General features: G+C 40.1%; 1 protein-coding gene across 2 annotated transcripts in view; it reads left to right on the forward strand.

The window, feature by feature from the left end:
• The window catches only part of MYO16 (myosin XVI), a 603,751-nt gene that overhangs the window by 343,287 nt on the left and 237,995 nt on the right, over nucleotides 1–22,469 (forward strand). For both annotated transcript variants that reach the window (XM_037729044.1, XM_017501745.2), the window contains exons 17-20: nucleotides 8,859–8,970; nucleotides 12,742–12,859; nucleotides 13,629–13,700; nucleotides 15,938–16,079. In XM_037729044.1, coding sequence (XP_037584972.1) covers nucleotides 8,859–8,970; nucleotides 12,742–12,859; nucleotides 13,629–13,700; nucleotides 15,938–16,079 — 444 coding nt within the window. The remainder of the gene's footprint in view (nucleotides 1–8,858; nucleotides 8,971–12,741; nucleotides 12,860–13,628; nucleotides 13,701–15,937; nucleotides 16,080–22,469) is intronic.

Below are 22,469 nucleotides of genomic sequence, written 5' to 3' on the forward strand. Positions count from 1 at the left end.
GGTACCCCCATGAGCACAATGCTGTTCCTACGGTACCTCTATGCACACGATGCTGTTCACATGGTACCCCAGGAGCATTTGATGAAGGTCATAGGTGGAGCCTAGATGAACCTGCCTAAGAATGACTTTGTCAGCCGTAACTATCTGTACATGATCATGTGTCTGAATCAAATAAACTGTAACATTTGCATGCTGTTGAAATTTCGGCGTAGGTGCCTACATTACTTGGTATTTAAGACACAGAGTTGGGTTGAAGTTTACCCTCCCTGTTAGTGCTTGGGCATGGCCTTACACAATGCTTTCTGGTCACCTCCTCCCCTGAGGAGGCCTTTGGCACCTGTTTAGCCTCACCTGTGACATATTTCTGTGTGCATGCATGCTGCCCTCCTCTTGTACAGAACCCTCCCTAGGCTGAGATGTCTTGGTGTGAGTTAAAGAAAGTTCTGCCCACCTCCCCTCCAGGCAGATGCTGCTCCCAGGCTTTGACTTGTTAAACTAATCCTACCATCTTCAAGGCCAGCCAACCAACGCGTTCTGAGCAAAAACTTATTTTTCTCTCCATTTTACTACTTCACTCATTTAATATCAGCAGCTCTGTGTCTGTGCTTCTGGCTGTGTTTATGCTGGACACAAGGCTCAGGAATGAGTTCAGGCTGGGGTCAGCCCCTTAACTGTTGTCCAGGACCTTCTGTGCAAGATACAGCCACCCTGTCTGTCTCCACCCGCCGGCTCTCCCAACTAGATGTTTTCAAGAAACGAATAATTGGCCATATGAGTATTCACTATTTGTAAGGTGGCGAGAGTTTTGAATTTGTTTCGCCAGATGTTTTGAAGAATTATTTTGACTGATTAGAAAAATATGGATGAACTATTCTGGGAATGTCACAAGATGCAAAGACTTTCTGAATGTGTAATATGCTAAAAGGATTCTGTTCTTTTCCTGAATTTATTAGATTCTGTTCTTTTCCTGGAGACCACTGACAAGGTTTTCTCTTTCCAAACAAAACAGTTTGTGACTCATGTATTAATACTTTCCAGGTGGAGATTTATGTTTCTGAATGCACGGTTAATAAAAGGTTGTGCTCATATTCCTTTAGCGGGGAGACTTGAAACTTAAAATTAGTTAATATGTTCCAGATAGTTTGAAAACAATAAAGAAAAGAATTTCTTTTTCAGGAGCAAAGTAAGGGCGGGTCGGCAAAAAGCAGCACTGGGCCATCGTCATTAGCAAAGTGTGCTGTCTGTATTGATACCAACTGTTTAATTTTGCCTTATTTAGCTTCTGTTTCTATATTAAACACGACCAAGTAGAAGGCAGCTCTGCCCACAATAGACAAGACACTGTTCCTTTGTATTCGCACAGCAGATTAAAAGCTGAGCGTAACATTGTGTTTGTAGTTTGTGAGCCTCTGACTTGGTGAATGGACTATGCACGTTTGTTTTTTAAGTAGTAACATTTTTGTTTATACTTGAACCTTCAATCCCAGCGTGCCTTGGGTACACAAGGAGGCAAACAAGGGTTGATTCATGGGCACTGATCTCTGCGCCTGTGGAACAGGGCCACACCTGCACCCTGGAGCCTCAGTAGGTGCCACCACAGGGAGAGCACACGGGCCTTTGAAGTTCCATGGGGATGTTTTGGGCAAACAGTCAGTGTTTGTATTTGATCTTCACATCATCTCTATTCCCACTCCTTAGAGGATGCTGCACACTGGATGGTAATGTTTTTTCGTTTGTGCTTCCACATAGCACTTCTTGAAAAACATTTCCAGTGTGGACTTCTCTGTTACAAAGGAAAGCCCTCCTGTGATTCAGTTCATGGTTTAATCTTATTCATGTGTTCTCAGGTGACATAAGAAACGTGTTCCAAGGCTTGTTTTACTTTGCCTCAAAGCAAAAGTATCAGCACACACCCCCACGCCTACACCTCACATGTATACACACATTATTTTGGCTGTGTTATTGACTCACTTTGGATGATGTAGCATCAGCTTACTCTTTGTTGTCAGGACAATAAACACATTGGTGAAGTGGATGAGTTAATTAGAAATAGCACATCATCAACAGTTGTTGTTACTGACTTATTTTCAATAAATTTAACTTGTCAGGAAAGCCTTTTCTTGTCCAAAGCTCAAGTCGAATTCTATACAATTGTAACACATATTCATCTAGTTTGCTACTGTTTCTTCTGTAAGAAGGAAGACACCTATAGTTTTGGAGAAGGTGTGCTTTTTTCATACTTATCAATAAAAATTTAATTTAAAACTTAGTCTAAAGAGAGCACCATTAGACTTTGTGAAGAAAAGTGGGTGGGAAGAACCAAGGAGCTTACAAAACCAAATCAGAGATCTAAAACTAGTAAGCGAGTTTAGCAATTGACAGGATATGAGAAAAGTGAACAAAATCAATCATATGCATTAATCATTAACAGTGAATGTGTGGAAACTGAAATTTAAAATATAACACCCTTTCCAGTTTCTGCAGGAAAATGAAATACTTAAGTATACACTTAACAAAACATGTACAGAATCTGGAGGCTGAAAATGAAAAAAAATGAATGAAAAAGAGATATATAATGTTTATGTATTAGAAGATTCAGTATAGTAAAAATGTCAATTATCCCTAGGGTGACTTATAGATTTAATGTAATTCCTGTTGAATCTTAGCAGTATTAAGACACATATGCAAACTTATTCTAAAATTTATATGTAAAGGCACAGAATTCTAATAACTAAAAAAAAAATAAACTTGAAAAAGAAGAATAAAATCAAAGGAACAACTCAACCCATATTAAGGCCTACCATACAGCTAGAGTAATCCAGACATTACCGTATTGATAGACAGACAGACACAATGATCAAACGAAGGGAAGGGAGAACGCAGAAATAGACTTGCACAAATATCCTCAGGTGATTTTCGACAAACATACAAAATACTTGAGTGGAGGGAAGATCACCTTCAACAAAAAGTGCTGGACAACTAGGCGTCCATAGGCAAAACAGGCGAAACTAAAATATTCAAAGCAAAACCAGAATCTCACATAGTATGGAAAAACATCAAGATGATCAGAGACCTCAATGTAAAGCATAAAGCAATACAACTTTTAGGGAACAAAAGAAGGAAACATTTGGGATCTATGGCTAGGCAAAAAGAACTTGAGCCTGAAATCAAAATCATAATCAACATTAAGAAACATTGATAAATTATATGACATCAAAATTTAAAGCTCTTATTCTTCAGAAGACTTAATTAAAAATTTGATAAGATAAGGTTCAGGCTGGGAGCAGATGTTGCAACCTTCATATCCAACAGGGGACTAATATTTAGAATATATAAACGCACTCCAAATTAACAGTAGGAATATAAAAACTGTTGATATTTCACCAAAGATGAATATATGGATGGCACATAAGCATGTGAAAAGGTGTTGAGTGTTACTAGCTATTGGTTAAATGCACATTAAAACCCTGGTAAGATACTGCCACATACCTATCAGAACAGCTCAGATAAATAACTGTGACAGCATAAAATGCTGGTGAGGATGTGAAGAAACTCACTGCCCCATGCATTGCCAGTGGGAATGTCAAACAGTACAGCCATGCTAGAAAAGACTTGGACAGTTTCTTATAAAACTATAAATGCAACTACCCTGTGACCCAGGTATTGCGCTTCTCGGCCTCTATCCAAGGGAAATGAAGGTGTATGTTTACACAGATCCCTCTATGTAAATGTTCATAGTGGCCTTATTCATCAAAGCCCCACTAGAAATTCTCGACGTCCCTCAGACGGCTAAGTGGTTGGTCACATTGCCGTGCATTAACGCTGGAGCACTACTCAGCTTATCCACACACAGCAACCTGGAGGAATCCACAGAAAACTCTGCTCCCAGTCTTTGATTCATAATTTGTAGAGCTCCTTTTACTTTTCCTCTTTAGGAAAATTTTTATTGAGAGCTTTGTAAACTTGGTAACAGATTTAGGAATAATTTAAAAGCATTACCTTCCTCAAAACATTTCTTTGTTTTGTCTTTTGTTTGCTTGTTTTTTAAGTTCTGGGATACATGTGCAGAACTTCTTTTTCTTATGATTATATATAATGCTTTTTTGATTTTTAGAAAGACTGGGGAATATGGAAAAGAACCAAAAAGAAGAAAATGATTGATAAGCACCACAGACACCTGTCTTGGAGAAATCCCCTGTAAATCGGTGCACACACTCCTCCAGCTGATGTCTGTTCCTTCCTTTTAGTGTCACTTTGTTTTCCTGGGACTCCTGTAGCTAGTTCATGGGGAGAGAGAAAAAAATGCCAAAACCTCATGATATGAAGTTAATCAATGGAAAGTGAATTTTGCCTCAGCCTAGAGGTGGTGCAGAGCTTGATTGAGTGGGTGCCTGATGACGAACACTGTGAGGGCAAAGACTGCGGGGTTTCCTGGACACCTTCCCCAGGGCCCGTATTTTCCCCAGGGTGTCCTGCCAATTAAATACCTGTTGAAATTATGATATCAAGTGGCACTTTTCACAGCAGTTATGACTTTTATGTGATTTGACACTTTAAGAACATGGAAGTTTATTTTTCCTAGAACTTGCCTCAAGGAGAAATAACCATGCATAGATAATTGGTGAAAATTTGGAGAGAAGAAACGAACAATACATAAAGTAATAAACAGCAGTGATGTAGACAGATTTCTGGTGAGGAAAAGTATTAACTAATCTCCTTTAGTTGCCAACTCAACCCAACACTGAAGATCAAGACACCTCTTCACTTCTTAAAAAATAAAGCTGTATGTAGTTGATATCAGTGTTGTTAAACTTTCTATGGAATTGGACTACCAAATTTCTACAGTGTTTTTATCCTTTTTCTGTTAATAAAATGTAGGATGCTTTACAGATTGCTGACTTTCAGGAGAGGTGGAACAGCGAGGTCTTCAGTGCATCCCGTCACATTGCAGGAAACTCTTAACTGAGCCTGGGAGACACTGGGCAGGGTCAGGACGGTGCATGCTGGTGTGACAGCGGCTAGCTTCACAACTTTAGACAAACTTCACTGCCCTTATTTCCAAAATAGGTAAAATGATGGCTCCTTTTGTGAACTGATGTGAAGACTAATGGAGGAAGTGTCTCAAAAACACCCGGCGGAGAATTTGGCCCGTCAGTATCAAGAAATATTAGTTCCCATAGCCTTTCCCTTTGAGTGGAATTAGTTAAACCGTTTTAATCCATCTGTAGTTTTCATCAATGCATAGCACCTGTGTTAACAGTCTTCTACCCCATGATAGAAAAAGCAGCCAGAATATTCCCTTGATCTGCCAGTCTTTTAAAAACAAAACAGCAGTGACTTAACAAATGCCATCTCCGAAATGTCTGACTCTGCACATGGACATATCGAGATGCTGCCACGTTCAAGGTTCCGAAGAGGATTAGAAAATAGGCTGAAGCTATAGACATGTGATTTTGACTCATCAAAGACTCATACAGAAGGCATTGAATATCAAGTTAAAAGGTCTGAATGCGGGGTTATGTGACTGTGAAATAATAAGGGGAACAGTTGCAAACTCTCAGACAAAACCCTTGCTTTTGATTTTTCTAGGATGATTCCAAACCACTGTGTTGAGATTAGTGGGATGCACCTGTGGAGTTGAAGCTAGTCCACTGGCCACTGGGAAGTCCATGACCCGTTACCCATCATTAGTCCTACCTATTTTAAATTGCTAAAAAAAAAAAAAAGAAAGTCCGGAATGCCATCGTAACATAGCACCTAAGATTGTCAACTTTTGGGCGATTCACGTTTGTATACAACAGTCATGTGTGAACTATGATCTTTTCCTTTTACCAATTTATTATTTTTAATCTGTCTGAAAAGTATAGAAAAGCATATTTTATAGTTTAAGATGCTTAAAACTTTTCAAAATATTTATTTTACTTGGCACAGTTATTTATTTTATTAAGAGCTTCATTAACGACAGAGCACATTGAGTAAAAGTTTCCCACATATGCAAGATATAGTCATTCCAGGAAATACTCCTCTTCCGTACATTCATTGTAACCTGAGTGTAGGAAGCATACCACATGCCATGTTTCTTTTGTCATTCACAAAATCACCATGAAGAGAAATGGAGAATTTTAAAATCTATTCTTAATTTATTTTTACTCTGTTTTACGGATAATAAAGATTTAAATGTTTTGTTTTTTTATAGAAATTGTCAAATAGTACTTAAATATGTCTCTAGATTCTTGGTTTCCATATTTTACCATGCATATTTTTTAAGTGTTTTTTGCCCTTATGTGATATTTCATGATTGAATGATGTCAAAGGAAAAGTTAGCATTTTTAATCTCCAAACATGTGGTTTGTTAAAAAAAAATTCTGCTACTAACCTTCCCATTTTAAGATACAGTCTGACTCATAATTAGGAACCACATTTCAGGTAAAATCAACCTAGATGCTATCGAATAGTGGGAGAATTTGAAGCATTGTTTCAAAGGCATTGTGTTTTTTTCTTTGTCTTGTGACATGTTTTCTGGCTGCAGAGGAAAATGCTCCCAACCAAGCTGAAGGCATCTTTCGTGCCATCAGGCAAACTGCCCTTTCACATGGTCTGCTTTGAATTGCTTCCTGTCTGGTCCATTACATAGTTAACAGACCTGTCTGCAGCTAGCAGAATTATTTCCCAGGGCTCCATCTACCCAGGATTTAACTGAAATAAAAGTGCCGCTCTGTTCATACTTTCCCATGGAGCAGGGCAGAGCTGCTGCAAATTCTGGGATAAAAAGTAAAATAAAATGGGGGATGAGGAGGTTTAAAGAAATAAAGTAGCTGGTGCAAGGCCACGGGGCGCTTACTGACTGATTACTTATCAAGAATTGTGAAAGATACATAATGTTTTGCCCACGTGACTCGAATGATAACAGGAGCCAATTGTTTTTTGCGAGACAAGTGGCCCCTCAATGGAATATTAACCTGTGCAATGATCAAGTAAGCGGGGTAAAAAAAGATAATGTCAGGAAGATGCATGGAAACCTGCTGTGAGGGCCGGAAGTATGGAGAGGGGTTACAATTTTTTTCATTAAGATTTAACACTAGGGCCAGTGTGTGGTGGCTCACACCTGTAATCCCAGCACTTTGGGAGGCCAAGGCATGCAGATTACTTGAGCTCAGGAGTTCAAGACCAGCCCGGGCAACATGGCGAGACCCTGTCTACTAAAAATACAAAAAATTAGCCAGGCATGGTGGCATGTGCCTGTGATCCCAGCTACTCGGGCGGCTGAGGTGGGAGGATCACTTGTGCCTGGGAGGCAGAGCTGTAATGAGTTGAGATCACACCCTGTACTCCAGTCTGGGAATAGAACGAGACCTGGTAAAAAAAAAAAAAAAAAAAAAAAAGATTTATCACTAAAGTTTTATAGATTGCATACAAAAGGACCCTCTGACCATGGTAAACCAATCTCTTACTGATGTCATTGCCCTTGACCTTTTCATGTTGTTCTGCTGTCCCAAACCCCAGCTTGCTCATCCTCCATCAGGCATTTGAGGAGCCCTAGAGGAAGTGACTCAACCCAGCCGCTGGTCTCCATGGCCACCTGGGCATGGCACGCCGCAGCGTCAGCTGACCTCCTGTGGCTTGCCGCTTCGCAACTGTGTCCTCCTCCACTGCAAATGTCTTAGATGCCCATGACCTTCACCTGGTCATCTAATCCTCAACCTCTTTCTGCAGTGAGAGGCAGACCTTCTTCTGTGCACCAAATCCACACTCTCCCCCTACCTCATCCGTTGCCCCCTCTTCAGTACTGTCCACAGCTCCTTGTCTTGCAGTCCTTTATGCATTTATTTGTGCTTCTGACTCAGCAGGTTCACATTCCGGAGTCTCTCCCACGCCCCACTCCAGCCCCTAGATTGTTCTTCCACCCTCAGCAAAAATTGAGGAAAAATAAGTTCTCACAGACTCAGCTCACATGGCCACTGCAGTCTGCCCATCACTTCCAAACATGACAAACTCTTTTTCAAGTCGTACCAAGGCCTGGGTGCTTCTCCAATCTTATCAGTCTTTGCTCATCTCACCTTAGACTCCAGTTTTGCAGACATGGATGTATCTTCCCCGTATACATGATGCTTGACCAGAGCCAATGCTGTCTGCTTTGCACATGTTGCTGATTATACCAGGGATAACCCGAAAGCCTGGGAGTTGCTTGGCAAATTCTTACATGGCAACTGCTGGAACCAAAGCCTGGTTTTCCCACCCTGTTTCCACATTGTCCGCTGCTGGGGGCGGTCCCCTTCCTGCACACTCACACCTTGAGTCTGTCTCTCTGATTTTACCTCCCTTGTCTGTGGCTCTGGATACTTTATTTTGCTGTTGTTGAGTCCTTTTTCTTCATTTCTCAGCTTCTTGGTATTGCCTATATTAAATAGTGATTCGTACATGTTTGTTGAGGGAAAGGAGTAAATAATGGCCTAATCAACCATCTCACTATTAAAAGTCACCAACAAGGAAAAATAATAATTTACTAGAAATTAGGCATCTTTACTTCAAATGTTAATTACGAACCATATGAGAGAACCTGTCGAATTTTTGTATGAAATACATGAATCACTTGTGACCTTCTCCTGTCACAAGGAAAGGGACAGCTGAGGTGAAAACCGAGTAAAACATGTAAGTACGTCCTCGTACCACAAGAAATAATGCTTTCCTTCCCTGAGATGTCATGTGCTGTTATGCATCAAAAGCTTTGAAAACACATGGGGACACCATGTCCAGTGATTCTCATCATTTTAGACATGAAATATAGCACAAGTGACTTCTAACCACAGAAGTCTAACCAAAAGCCAAGCCGTAACGTGATGTGTCTTGTATCCTAACAGGTATTTGAGCCAGACCATGCAGGATGATGCGTCAACAGGGGAGCGTTCTCTGAACAGGGAGAAACTGGCTGTCTTGAAGCAAGCCCTGAATGTCGTTGGCTTCAGCAACTTGGTAAGTCATGTCGTAAATATCTCACTGAGAAAATCAACGTTCTACTAATTTATACAGGCTATTCATTCAAAAGCATTGACTGAGCCCCTATCACATTCCAGATGTTGCCGAGGACACTGGTGATTCAGCTGACAATAGGCCCCAATCCCTCCCTCCTGGAGCTGAGGTTCTAAGCAGGGTAGGGGGGCAGGACTTAAGCCACATGTTGAGGAAGAGAGGAACTAGGAAGAAAACAGAGCAGTCAACACAGAGTGGCAAGAGAGAGGGTGCTGTTTTCAAGAGGGTGGACAAAGAACCCTTTCTCAAAATGAATATAATGTATATATGTATAACCTATATATGTAAAATATATATTTTATAATCTATTTTAAAATATTTAAAATATATTTTAATAAATCATAATTTTATAACTGACAAATTATACTTTTAAAATATAACATAAATTATAAAATATAATGTATGTTAAAATATAATTTGTAAGTATATTTTATAAATATAATTTAATATATTTAAAATACATATAATATTCAAAATATATATTTTTATATATATCCAAAACAGATCAAATAACTTTATATTTGATCAACCCATGGAAAAACTGATAAATCTGAAGTAACTGTTCATATTAAGAATCACTTGAAAATTAACATAATCACCTTGTTAAAAACGTCTTCTGGAACAATACAAATTTTTTAATATTGTTATAATCGCACAGAATTGCCGAATACCTGCAAGCTTATGAAGCTGAAAAATTTCACTTCCAAAGTTTTAGCCCATGGCTGTGCAGTAGAAACGTGTCCAATGATGGAAACGTTGGTGGCCTGCGCTGTGCCGTACAACAGGGTAGCCTCCAGCCACATGTGGCTCCTGGACACGTCAACTGTGGCTAGTAGGACTTAAGAAATAAAGTGTTAATATTTCTTTGTTTTAATTAATGTAAATTTTCATAACTATATGTGGTTAGTGGTTGCTGAATTAAACACCACCTGTCCAGTGAATCAGACATAAGAAGTGAATAACACCCTAAGCTTTGAGTGAGACCTGTCAGAATTCTCTTCAATCTCTATTTCCCAGAGGCATTATCTCTGCCTCCATTCAACATGGTGGTGTTTTGGATCATGGCCAATTTATGGTCAATTCCTCAGGAATATTTAATGTAATATCACAGGGATAACTTGGACATGCCACTAGTTCACAGCCCAGATGTAGTCACAGATTTAAATTTGTTTTGTTTCTTTTTCTGAAGCCGATACTCTGATGGATTTGGGTCTGTGTTTATTCCCTTGCCCACACAGCTGGGGCTGATGGGGCAGTGAGTGGGTGGGGAGGGTGGAGAGGTCCTCCAGGGAAAGGGGAAGGAAGTGGGGCTCACCCCAAATCAGTGAACGCAGGGGCACCTTGCTGCACCCACCCTTGCCGTGTTCAGAGACTGGAGCTGGAGGAGCCTGCAGTCGCGTGGCACCTCGTTCTGTTTTGCTCTGATTACCCGGCCTCTGTTTTTCTCCTTCACTGAGTCCTACCCACTGGCACTGTTCTGTCTTTGCACTTGCTGCCATGGTAGTTTTTTTCCCCCTCCTCCCATGCCTGAAGCGCCTGCTTCCTCCTAGGAAGTGAAGCTAGGGATATGGATAGGAACCATTCTGCCAAATTACCAGTCGCTTGGAAACCGGGCTTCGAAAATTCATGACTGATGCTCAAAGGCAGGGCAAGCAAAGTCATTTTCTGACTAAGGTGACCCGGGGAGACTCACAGAGCCTTTTTGGTAAAAGAAGTAGGTACACACTAGCAAAAAACATGAAATGAATCCCTTCATCTTGATCGCGGGAGTGACTTGAATGGTGACAGTTTAGTCCACTTTGGTGGGATAGATTATGTGCGGTAAGATTCAAAGGAAGGTATTTCTGGGCGAGTGAAGTCCTCGGATCAACACTTGTGATTGTGGTCCTGAGGGATCTGTTTGCAACAGTGCCTCCAGCTCTCCCATCTAGCAGGGCGGCAGGAACGGCTGCTCACTACGCAGACACACCGCATCGCAGCCTCCTCTCTGCTCACGGAGCAGTTTGGTTTTACTTTTGTCATAGAATCCACCACACTGTAATGCACGTTATAGTTATCTTCACAGCTCTGTCTCCGTCACTAATTTGTGAGGCTGTTGAGAACAGTACTGATTCTTCAGCTGTCTATCCAGAGGTACCTATCTTGCAGGTCCCAGAACCTGTCATGAAGATTAATTGATTAAAAAAAAAAAAAAAAAAACCCTGGGCATGGTGGTGCACGCCTGTAATCCCAGTATTTTGGGAGGCCAGGACGAGAGGATTCCTTGAGGCCAGGAGTTCGAGACCAACCTGAGCAGCATAGTGAGACCTCCATTTCCACAATTTTTTTTTTTAATGTATTAGCTGAAACATGCCTATAGTCCCAGCTACTCAAGAGGCTGAAATGGGATGATCACTTGAGCCCAGGGGGTCAAGGCTATAGTAAGCTATGATTGTGCTACTGTACTCCAGCCTGGGCGACAGAGTGAGACCCTGTCTCAAAAAGGAAAAAAAAAAAGTAAGTTGACAAGTAAAGTAGTTTGAGAGGCTTGAATAATGTCATTTTATACAGCATAAGTGAATTAAATTTGAAATACAAATTTATGATTGAGGGGTTAACCAAAAACATTTTTGTATGTATATCACCTTCATAAAATATTATTATACCTGAAAACTAGAGGTCATTCTTTTCAATGCTCTTATTTTAAAATTGGTAAAATCATACCTTATTATGAAAACTACAGGCTCTAGAGAAAATCATGGAAGTCTCAAGAAGTATATTGTTTCCACTGCATATTTATAAAGCAAATCAGCACTATTCTTAGAACAACTTCCACAGTAGCTATGGAAGGAGTTTTTGTTCTCAAATTACAGATTAGGAAGCTGAGAACCTAAGAGGCTGTGTCACCGCCCTTCATAGGCTCAACCTGTTTTACTACTGATCTCATCATGCTAAATATTCGACTTTCTAGAGAAATATGGTTTAACTCGCAGCTTTTTCTAGATCTTTCATTCTTGCCAAAAAGTGACTGTCCAAAACCAAATTTAAGGTCTCGTTTATTCTTTTTGCCATGTTCCAGATTCTCTTTCAGCATTCTCTGACTTCCTGCTACCCCCTGCTCAAAGATAACTCTTGCCAACATCCATTTTTTTCTGTTTTCCTTAAAATACCTTAAAAAACAATTAGCATTTTGTTAGTCTAGGCACAGTTGTTTTCATTATGCCTCCTTTAGTTTTCCAGGAGAAGTAAAAAATTCTGCAATCATCATGTTAATTTATCTCATAAGAGAAATAGCGAGGAAATGAACACCATGTGCAGGTCCTTGAATGAAGCGGCCACAGCATCTGCTGAGTCTGAATAGTGTTCACCGTGAGCCTGCAGAGGACAGGAGTGAAGTCCGACCTTACAAGTGAAAACTTCAGCACACAGTTATTCATTTTTGTTATGACCATTATCTATAAGCTGTTAATTTATATCAGAATAGTATTACCTTATTCTCTGATGCTTCAGGAACAGGGACATTGATCTGGAGAAAATATGCTTTGAATGATGAGGCTTGGATTTTGAGGTACAGATTGGCAGTTTTCTCGCCGTACCAAACATTTGGGACCTGCCAACTCGCAACCTCATTGATAGGGCCATCATTTTTGTAAGCTGCTTTCAGATATTTAAAAATTCTGCCTTTTAATCTTTCTTCTAAGCACCCTATTCATTCTCTGTTTGTAAAATGCATAGGAGGTGGAGAATCTGTTTGTAATTCTAGCAGCAATATTGCACCTTGGAGACATTCGGTTTACTGCCCTGACCGAAGGGGACTCTGCCTTCGTTTCTGACCTCCAGCTCCTGGAACAAGGTCAGTGGAACGTGACCTTCTGACATTAGCCTCATTGATGTGCAGTTTTGTAGACCTACCATTAGATGGAGACATAGTCCAGAAAAGCCAGTTGGCGTAAACCTTTCATAGTAGAATTCAGTGAGGAGGTAAAATGGTCCACTTTGTTTTTTCTTATAATCTGTTACGGAAATGAGAAGCAAGATGTACTTTTATGTTCTCATTCTGTGCACCACATTAACAACACTGATTCTTTAACACATGCTTGTGTTTATTTATATTGTTCTAAGCACTCTTCACCCCACCACCCAGTATATTTTGGGGGCATGTTATTAGCTAAACATTTTAAACAGAATGTAATGACTTCCCTTCAAAGATCTTGCCAAGAATCTCTGACTTTGAAGTTACCTCGTTAGTCGCTCCCAGATTTTTTAAAAATACCTTAAAACCACAGATTGTCAATAAACAACATATCTCCACCTATATCAAAGTGATTTAACCAGGAATTTGGAGAAGAAAAAAAAAAAAAAACAATTCCATACCATCTGTGAGAACAGGGAGGAAGAAATCTGCTGTGGTTTAGTGCACAGGACTGCAAGAACTCATTAATGTTTTGATTACTCTAAGATGTTTCTCTAGTTGAATTTGACAATTATAGTAATGGTGACTTTTAAAATTACCTATATTTTATGTGTCTATATAAAACTTATCAATTATAGCCATCCAATGCAATGTTCTCAGTAATAAAAAATAGACTAACTTTATGTTTATAATGCTGATTTAATTCCAGTGGCTGGAATGTTACAAGTATCAACAGATGAATTGGCATCTGCCTTGACAACTGATATTCAGTATTTTAAAGGTAATTCTTTAGACTTTAACATGTTTGTGCAATTTGGAATCAAATATGAAAATTAAATCCAGTTTGACCTGTCTCCACTCCGTGAAACTATTTCTATGAATTGAATGCCAAATGAGAAAAGCACTGTGAGCCTTTTTGGTCATTTGATACAACTATACTGTGGACTCTTTATGCTCCTAAGAGACCATTTTTCCTAACTGGTCACCCCTTCTATCTAATCTTTCATCTTAGAAAAGCTAAGCCATCAATCCAAGACGGTTTATTCATATAAAATTTTGGATCGATTTGCATGTGTGGCGTCATGCTGCACTCTTCAATGAAGGACCCACCTTTCCTGCTACCTCATTGGTTACAACAGCTGTCATTTTTTGGGTATTTATAAACAGATAGGTACTGTGCCAAGTCCTATAAAAATTGTAGTGTTTGAATTCTCACCAATTGCCCTGATGTGGGCATTACTATTTCCATTTTGACAGATGGGAACACTAAGATTCAAGTAAGTTAAATAACTTCGAACATCAAATTACTAGTAGGTGACATGTTTGGAATTAGAATCTAGTGCTGTCTCACTCCCAGATGACACACTTAATCTCTATGCTACATGCATCTCTGCTCAGTGAGCAAATACAGTGGTTTTCCCACATGATCTTCAAGTACTCGCTCTAAATGATGGCCTTACGACTTTCCCCTTTATTGCGATTGTGAGAACTCACTATTCGTCTGACCTTTTTTTCTCTGAAATCGCCACTATTCATCCTCTGTGGCCTTTTGGACCTATTTGCAGGTATTGAGGTATGTGGCTCATGATTTCTGCCTCACCCCTACTCTCAGAATGAATCTCCCCATTGTTCACTCAGTTGCCCAAAAGTTATCCTTGGTAGCTCTCTCTTCCTCCATGCATTGGTCAGACACACACCAGTTCGACCTCATCAGTATCTCCCATTCTCACTGCCCTCCCTTCATTTTCATAGGCGCTGCTGAAGTTATCATTCATTCCCTGCATTACAGCAAGACGCCCTTGGTTCCTCTTTTGTCTGGCCTTATCTCTGCTTGCCCTCCTTCCACACTACTTCTGAAATCCAAAGGCATTTCAGAAATAAGACCAGCAGTTTCAAAGGCACACAAACTCCTTTAGAGTAAAGCTCGTCACTTTAGATGGCTTAGGAGGCCCCACCGGCACCCTTCCCTCCAGCCACACTAAGCATCTTGAAGACATTGTTCTTCTTTGCACCTTCTTTTGAGAAACATTGAGCTCATCATTAGTATCTGTGATTTCCTCCGCTTACACCACCCTCACCTGTTGCCACCACCCTGTGGGTGCCCCACCTGCACTCCACAGTCACCTGGCTCTAGGAATGTCAATTTCACAATGTCATAAATGGCCACACCCGCTTTTGCTGCCACCTTGCGTTGTTCCATCTCGATGGCCTTGAACTTGTAGCTCTCTGACTACATTTCTCCCAGTATCGGTGGGTATCCTTCCTCACCTGTGCTTCTAACAGATTGAAAACCCTTCAACCCCATTGCACATGGATCCCACCCTGTTCCTGGTCTCCTGCTCTGCCTGAGATGCAATGGTCAGCAAGTTTGGCCAAGGCCATAGAATATGAATTCTAGACTTCCATTCACACTCAGCCCTCCTGCCGCAGTGATGGGACCGGCTCAGTGGCAAACCACCCTTGCTCCTTGGCCCCGTCTCTGTTCTGTTCTCTTCCACAAACCTGTCATTCAAGACCTCAATCACTATGTCTTTGAGAATGACGTATAAATTCCCACATAAGGTCCAATCTTCTTTCCAAAGCCCAGACCCACTTTCTGGTTGATGAAATCATGTCTTTGAAAATATTTAAAATATATGATTTTCCAGATAGCTTGTTTCCAAATGCCTTAGGAAGATTCAGTATCCAAAGCAGTGAGTTGTTATCAGAAGGCTTGCCAGGAGGGGCTCTGTGAAGAACTGGCATCCTAACTGAGGCGAAATTACACACCCTACAATAAAGGTGCAACTCCGTGACCAACAGTTGTAATGAAGAAGATTGCAATGCACGTGGCATTCATTTTAGGAAACGTTTTGCATAATAATTTACTGAGACCTTCTCATTTACTAGAATCAATGTGATTTTTAGACATCACTTGTTGAATGGATGTGTGGGGAATAAATAGGATGTATGGTTTTGGTTGGCTTCCAAATGAGGAAACCCTTGTGCTCACACCTTCTCTTCTTTCTACTGTTTTAGGAGATGTGATAATAAGACGACATACCGTAGAGATTGCTGAATTTTTCCGGGACCTCTTGGCCAAGTCCCTGTACAGTCGTTTGTTCAGCTTTTTGGTGAATACCATGAATTGTTGCCTCCACAGTCAAGATGAACAGAGAAGGTAAGAGTAGCTGGACGCTAAGTTCTGTTGTTATTACTGCAATAAATCACTTAAAGTCTCAACTACTAAAGCAGCTTCATTATTACTGGTGACCCATAAGTTAAACTTCATTAATGTATTTCATTTTAACAAGGTAATTTGACTTCAAAGGTTTTATTGATTATTTACATTCATTTATTAATATATTCAATGAAATATATTCAATCATGAATATATTATCAATCATGAACATATTTCATATGTTTCATATGTTTCCCAAGTTTTCTCAGCGCTATCAAGGTCTTTCAAGGGGGGGTATTACCTAATAGCATCCATTTTCATCTCTGATTAATTGACTGGAGAATAAGACAATGTAATAAGAGGCCAGGCTCGGAGGCTCACACCTGTAATCCCAGCCCTTTGGGAGGCCAGTGGAGGTGGATCACTTGAGATCAGGAGTTCAAGAGCAGCTTGGCCAACATGGCAAAACCCCGTCTCTAGTAAAAATAGAAAAAATTAGCCAGGTGTGGGGGTATATGCCTGTTGTCCCAGCTACTTGGGAGGCTAAGGCAGGAGAATTACTTGAACCTGGGAGGTGGAGGTTACAATGAGCTGATACCGCTCTTAATATGAAATCATGAATTACCTTGTCAATCATGAATATATTTCATTTTAACAAGGTAATTTGACTTGAAGCGTTTTTGTTGTTGTTATTGTTGAGATGGAGTCTCTCTGTGTCGCCAGGCTGGAGTGCAGTGGCGCAATCTCGGCTCACTGCAACCTCCACCTCCCGGGTTCAAGCGATTCTCTTCCCTCAGCCTCCCGAGTAGCTGAGACTACAGGCACGTGCCACCACCGCCCAACTAATTGTTGTATTTTTAGTGGAGATAGGGTTGCACCATGTTGGCCAGGCTGGTCTTGATCTCTAGACCTCGTGATCCACGCACCTTGGCTCCCAAAGTGCTGGGATTACAGGTGTGAGCCACCATGCCTGGCCTACTTGAAGGATTTTATTGATTTCTCTTTAGGAAGTGAAACCCCCTCCCTCCATTTGCACTGATGAATTAATCATCTCCTATGCATAGATATTCAAATGCATTCTTTATGGACAGAAGGTATATAGGGCCTTTTGTGCATCAGTAAGTATAAAAACATTATAAATCTAGGAAGAAGACAGTCTAAGAACACCTAAAGCACTGGGGTTTGTTGAGTAGCTCATGCCTCTCTTGGAACTGATTTGATGATGTGTTTTGGGTCAGTAAGTCTTCGTCTTATTTCTTCACTTATTTTGTGGATTATTTGACAGAGAGTCCCTATGATAATCATGTTGATTCATACCCCTAATCATCATAAACAGTAGCTTTTCAGGGCTCTTTCATCATCTAAAAATTCTATATCTGCATTACATACTTATGAGTGGAAAACTTCCTTGTTATCCTTGTCACTAGTAATGACCTTGAGCAGATAATTGAGAGCACAATCTCATTCACAAGTCTTCACATACAGGCTTGTATTCGAATGAAACCTGAAAATTTCTCTGTCCTCCATACAGACTTCTTAAATTTAAATTAAATTCCTGAAAACTGATGCCTTTAGAGGCTTCTTGGAAAACATTAGAACTAATATATATTAATGGGAAAGTTCTTAAATAAATATAGACATCTCAGAAGATTGCAAAGACAAGAGGATACTGAAATTTGTATTAAAATGTACACGTCTCAAATCCCACTGAACATTGATTAGCTGATGAATTAATCATCTCCTATGCATTCAATAGTCTGTGATTTGAGAGTGACTATGATATAATCCATATTTCAGCAGAAATGTTTTAGTATGTGGTATGGTAAGGACTCTTGATTTTGCTATTGTTTATTGCTATCAGTTAATTTGTTAATTTCTTATAAGCATAAAGATGATTCACAGAATGATACTAATATGCTTAGTCTACCAAATTATGTATAAAATTATTGACAGTTCTGCTGAAGCTGACACCGAGAAAAAATGAATATATAAGTCCAGCTGTACATAGAAAGTTTTAGAAAATTTTCATTTGACATTTAAATCTTACAGAGCCTTGAATTTACATAATTGGAAATACTTATAGAATGGTTTACATTTTTTGCTACAAACACACGAGAAAAACTGGAAACAAACCGTGGAAAACACTTTATTTGTCTTTTCATGAGAATATTGGCACTATGTCAATGTGTAAATGTATGAGGATGGTCTTATCTTTTAAATTTTATTACTAAGCAAATGAGTGAGGACAGGGATTAGTGGGAAATTAGAGGTGAATCACCATATTATAAGTTTGACTTCCAAGAGACAGTATTCTCCTTTGAGTCATAACTCCCATATTTTCTTCTCCATTTCTTCCATGGGTCACCAAAACCTGGATTTAAATCCGCAAATAAAGCAAGAAAAGGTTATATTTGCAGTATTTCTAACTCATTTAAATTCATGGAAAGTTTATGGTTTTGCAGATTTATAGGCCCATTTCCTAAGTTACAGAAAGGTCTCAAAAATGTGGATAACCTTAGAATAGGCTCTTGATGTTTACCAATCCCCAGGTTTTTGGAAATTTTGTAGTCATGTCAAAAAAGACTATATAAATAAATTATATCCTCATGGTCAAAGTTGTAGAGCATGATTGTGATCGGGTAGACATATTTTTCACAGTATATCTGTGTGTGTGTGTGTGTGTGTATATATATACATATATACATTTGTACAGTAAATATTCACTGATTATGATAGGATATACTTTTCATACAGACATGTATACATACATACAGTGTACAGACATGTGTACTCTATATATATATATATGTGTGTGTATATAAAATTTGTAAATTTGGCAAAAGAGAATAAATATCAGTACGATGTAATCTAACAAGTTATAAAGGGAAAACGAGTGAAATTGAAGCAGGTGAAATGTCTATTTGTTGCATGATGGATTCATTTCTTGGATTACAGTAAAATAAGTGCAATGTTAATCACATAGCATAGTAAAATAATTCTACTTTCTCCCCCTGGGTAGGTGTTGCTTCTAAACAAATACCCTGAGTGTTGCGCAGGTGAGGTTGATGGGATTAACTGAAATGAGCAGAAGCACTGGCCAGTTTGCCGGATCAGACCCCAGTCTCTAAGATGAAGCTGTGGCTGCCTGCTGAGTGTTGCCCTCTGGGAGCCTGACTTCTGTACAGTGTGTGGCCTGGACTCCTCAGTCTGGGGACCACCGAGGGCCATAGTTAGTAGTGCTTTAAATATCGAAACACTGAAAATTTATTTATTGGGCTTAGCTGAAACTGATCTGGTCCAAACAGTTAAAAGGGAAATAGCAGTAATAAAAACAAAACAACAATATAGTGCCCTATATTTGCTTAAAACTTTGTTGTTCACCAAGCGTGTACATATAAATTACCTTGGGAAGAAATTCTGTTAAAGAGCTGAAAATGACACATTTTGTGGTTAAAGCAATGACTCTCGGAAAATGTGAAGCGCAGCTCACAATCGTGACCACAGTCTGCTTCCTCATGCCCCTTCCAATGTGCTTCCTCAGGAGAAACTCCTTTAAAACCAGAGGCTTAGTATTTTAACCATTTTCAGAGGTGTTTCTTTTTCTAAACATAATTCTATGACTTCTAAAATGAAGGATATTGTATATCATTTAAATTTGTATGAGAATGTCACTATTATAAAACTCATGTTTACAGTCTCCGGTGATGCAGGCAGAGTTTCGCTCAGTCCACCTCACTTGATCTCCCTCATGCGGACACATGGGCCGCCCCCTCCAGTGGCACCTCCAGTGGCACCCGAGCTCTCCTCACTGCGTCTTCACCTCTGGTTCACTGCTGCTACGCTCCTGCTGCATCGATGCTCTTGTGCCCAAGTTTTCTCAGCGCTATCATGGTCTTTCAAGGGGGGGTATTACCTAATAGCATCCATTTTCATCTCTGATTAATTGACTGAAGAATAAGACAATGTAATAAGAGGCCAGGCTCGGAGGCTCACACCTGTAATCCCAGTCCTTCGGGAGGCCAATGGGGGTGGATCACTTGAGATCAGGAGTTCAAGAGCAGCCTGGCCAGCATGGCAAAACCCCGTCTCTACTAAAAATAGAAAAAATTAGCCAGGTATGGGGGTATATGCCTGTAGTCCCAGCTACTTGGGAGGCTAAGGCAGGAGAATTGCTTGAACCTGGGAGGTGGAGGTTACAATGAGCTGATACCGCACCACTGCACTGCAGCCTGGGCAACAGAGGGAGACCCTGTCTCAAAAAAAAAAAAAAAAAAAAAAAAAAAATATATATATATATATATATATATATATATATATATATATATATATAATGGAGTAAGGCATTTGGGAGTCAAAATAGCAATTTGATGAGTGACACAGCAGACATGAGAAGATGCCATTTACATGCTGAACCAATTGCTTCTGCCCACTGCGCCCCAGGCTCAAATGGGCATGCCCACCAGGTCCCAGTAAGCCCTGAAGTGGCCGGCGCCCTCTTAGAGCTTGGAGGAGCAGAGGCCATGATGTGCTCCCCGTCAGCCCTGGAAGACTGCCCGGAGCTGTCTTTGTCCAGGCTTCCTCCCAGCCTTTAAGGGAATAAGTCAGTCTTCAACGGGCCAAGAGGCTCACAGATAAAGGGCTTCCTTTTCGTGTAAGAAAACCTCAAGACTGAATAAGCATCTCCACCTAACACATGTGAGTCCACAAACTCGAAAGATTGAGGGACAGTGTAACACAAAAAGGCACGTAGGCTTTGAGACTCCCATTCTGAGTGAGTTCGGTCTTTTAAAAAATTTTTTCCTAGTGTTTTCAAGAGCATAGACCTGAACTTGTCTGGCCACTAGGCATATGGAAGACCCATGTAGTTTATTCATAACTTACCATCATCTCACATTAAATTGATCATCTTTAGCAATTAAAATATAATCTTAAATTACATCCAATTATTTCTAAAGAAAAACTAATAAATTTGTTAAACTTGTTTTGACTTTTCTAGATTGTTTGGCCCCAACACCTCTGTGAATTGTCAGCTGACACCCAATGACCACTGTAGGTATAAACAAAGATCCTTGTTAAAACCATTAGGAGAGCCCATACATAGATTCCCATAATTTCACAGGTAGAAACTTGGCACCCACTGACGGGCATGGACGACGGGATCTTCCATTCTGTTCTCCTCATGGTCCACTTCCCAAAAGTGAGTTGTCCTCTTCCCAGGGACAGCCATTCTCTCCAAGGAGCCATCACCTCCCCTTGGGTGTTTCATGAATTCCACTCAGACCAAAGCCATGCTCTGCTCATTCTTTTTAGGAATTGTGAGGGTGCCAGGGGTTCTTCTACAGTGTTAGCACATTTGAGCAGCCAATGGCAGCATCAGGTGGCTTCCCAAATGAGCTCAATCACCTCGCTGCCCAGCTGCAGCAACCCCATCGAGAACTGCAGATTGTTAAAGCTTTTTTTTCTGTAGCTTCAAATAGGTTTCTATCCAGGGTTTCACCACTGTGATTTAGAACATCATCTTAAGAACATAGCTTGTGAGATAGAGAGGATGTGGTGTAGAATTTGCTTAACATGTCTACCCTTTCATGGTCTATTTTGCCTCATTGTTGAAGAAACCCTGTTCTATTTTGTGATACCAGCTGGCTGTTTCTAATGTAATACTGAAAGTCTTTCATTAAGTATTTGCATTCTTTTCCTTACGAAAATTGCAAACCTTTGAACCAGAGAGCTGGGGGAGCGCGCTAAAATTATCTTTATCTGAAAGGGCAGCATTATACTATGGTGGCTACAAGAAATGTATCTGTTTTATGGTAGTCGACATTATGAGTAGAATTGTTTACAACTTTTCAAACTGAGTTGCCTTATGCTTACTTATTTCATTGTAACCAAATTAACCATTATATGAAACTATTCTCACTTATTTTGGTGTAACTCTATTGAAAAAGTATGACTTGTGGTATAATGAAAACATATTTTCTCATGTCCCACCTCCCTTTAAAATTTATTCAGTGGGAGTAGTATTTTTTACTCTGAAATAAACTTAATCAGGTCCCAAGACTTTTCTGCTCATTTTTAAATAAATCGCAGTTCTATGGACTGTTTAATACCAAAGTAGCCAGCATTGGAGCAGAAATTATGTATGTTCAAAGGTAAGAGTTCCCCTCCCGCTCTACAGGTGAGGTCTGTGGAGGCAGCTGTCAGCCTCCTAGGCAGGGTATGAGATGGGGTGCTGCACCCCAGTATGGAAGGAAAATGGGAACAGGAACAAGGAGATGAGGGATTTCTTGGCTTGCTGATTGACATCTTTTTTTTTTAACATAAAATTCATCCGGCGGGTGGATCACGAGGTCAAGAGATCGAGACCATCCTGGTCAACATAGTGAAACCCCG

Source organism: Cebus imitator, unplaced genomic scaffold, assembly GCF_001604975.1.
Source record: "Cebus imitator isolate Cc_AM_T3 unplaced genomic scaffold, Cebus_imitator-1.0 Scaffold14, whole genome shotgun sequence".
Lineage (NCBI taxonomy): Eukaryota > Metazoa > Chordata > Mammalia > Primates > Cebidae > Cebus > Cebus imitator.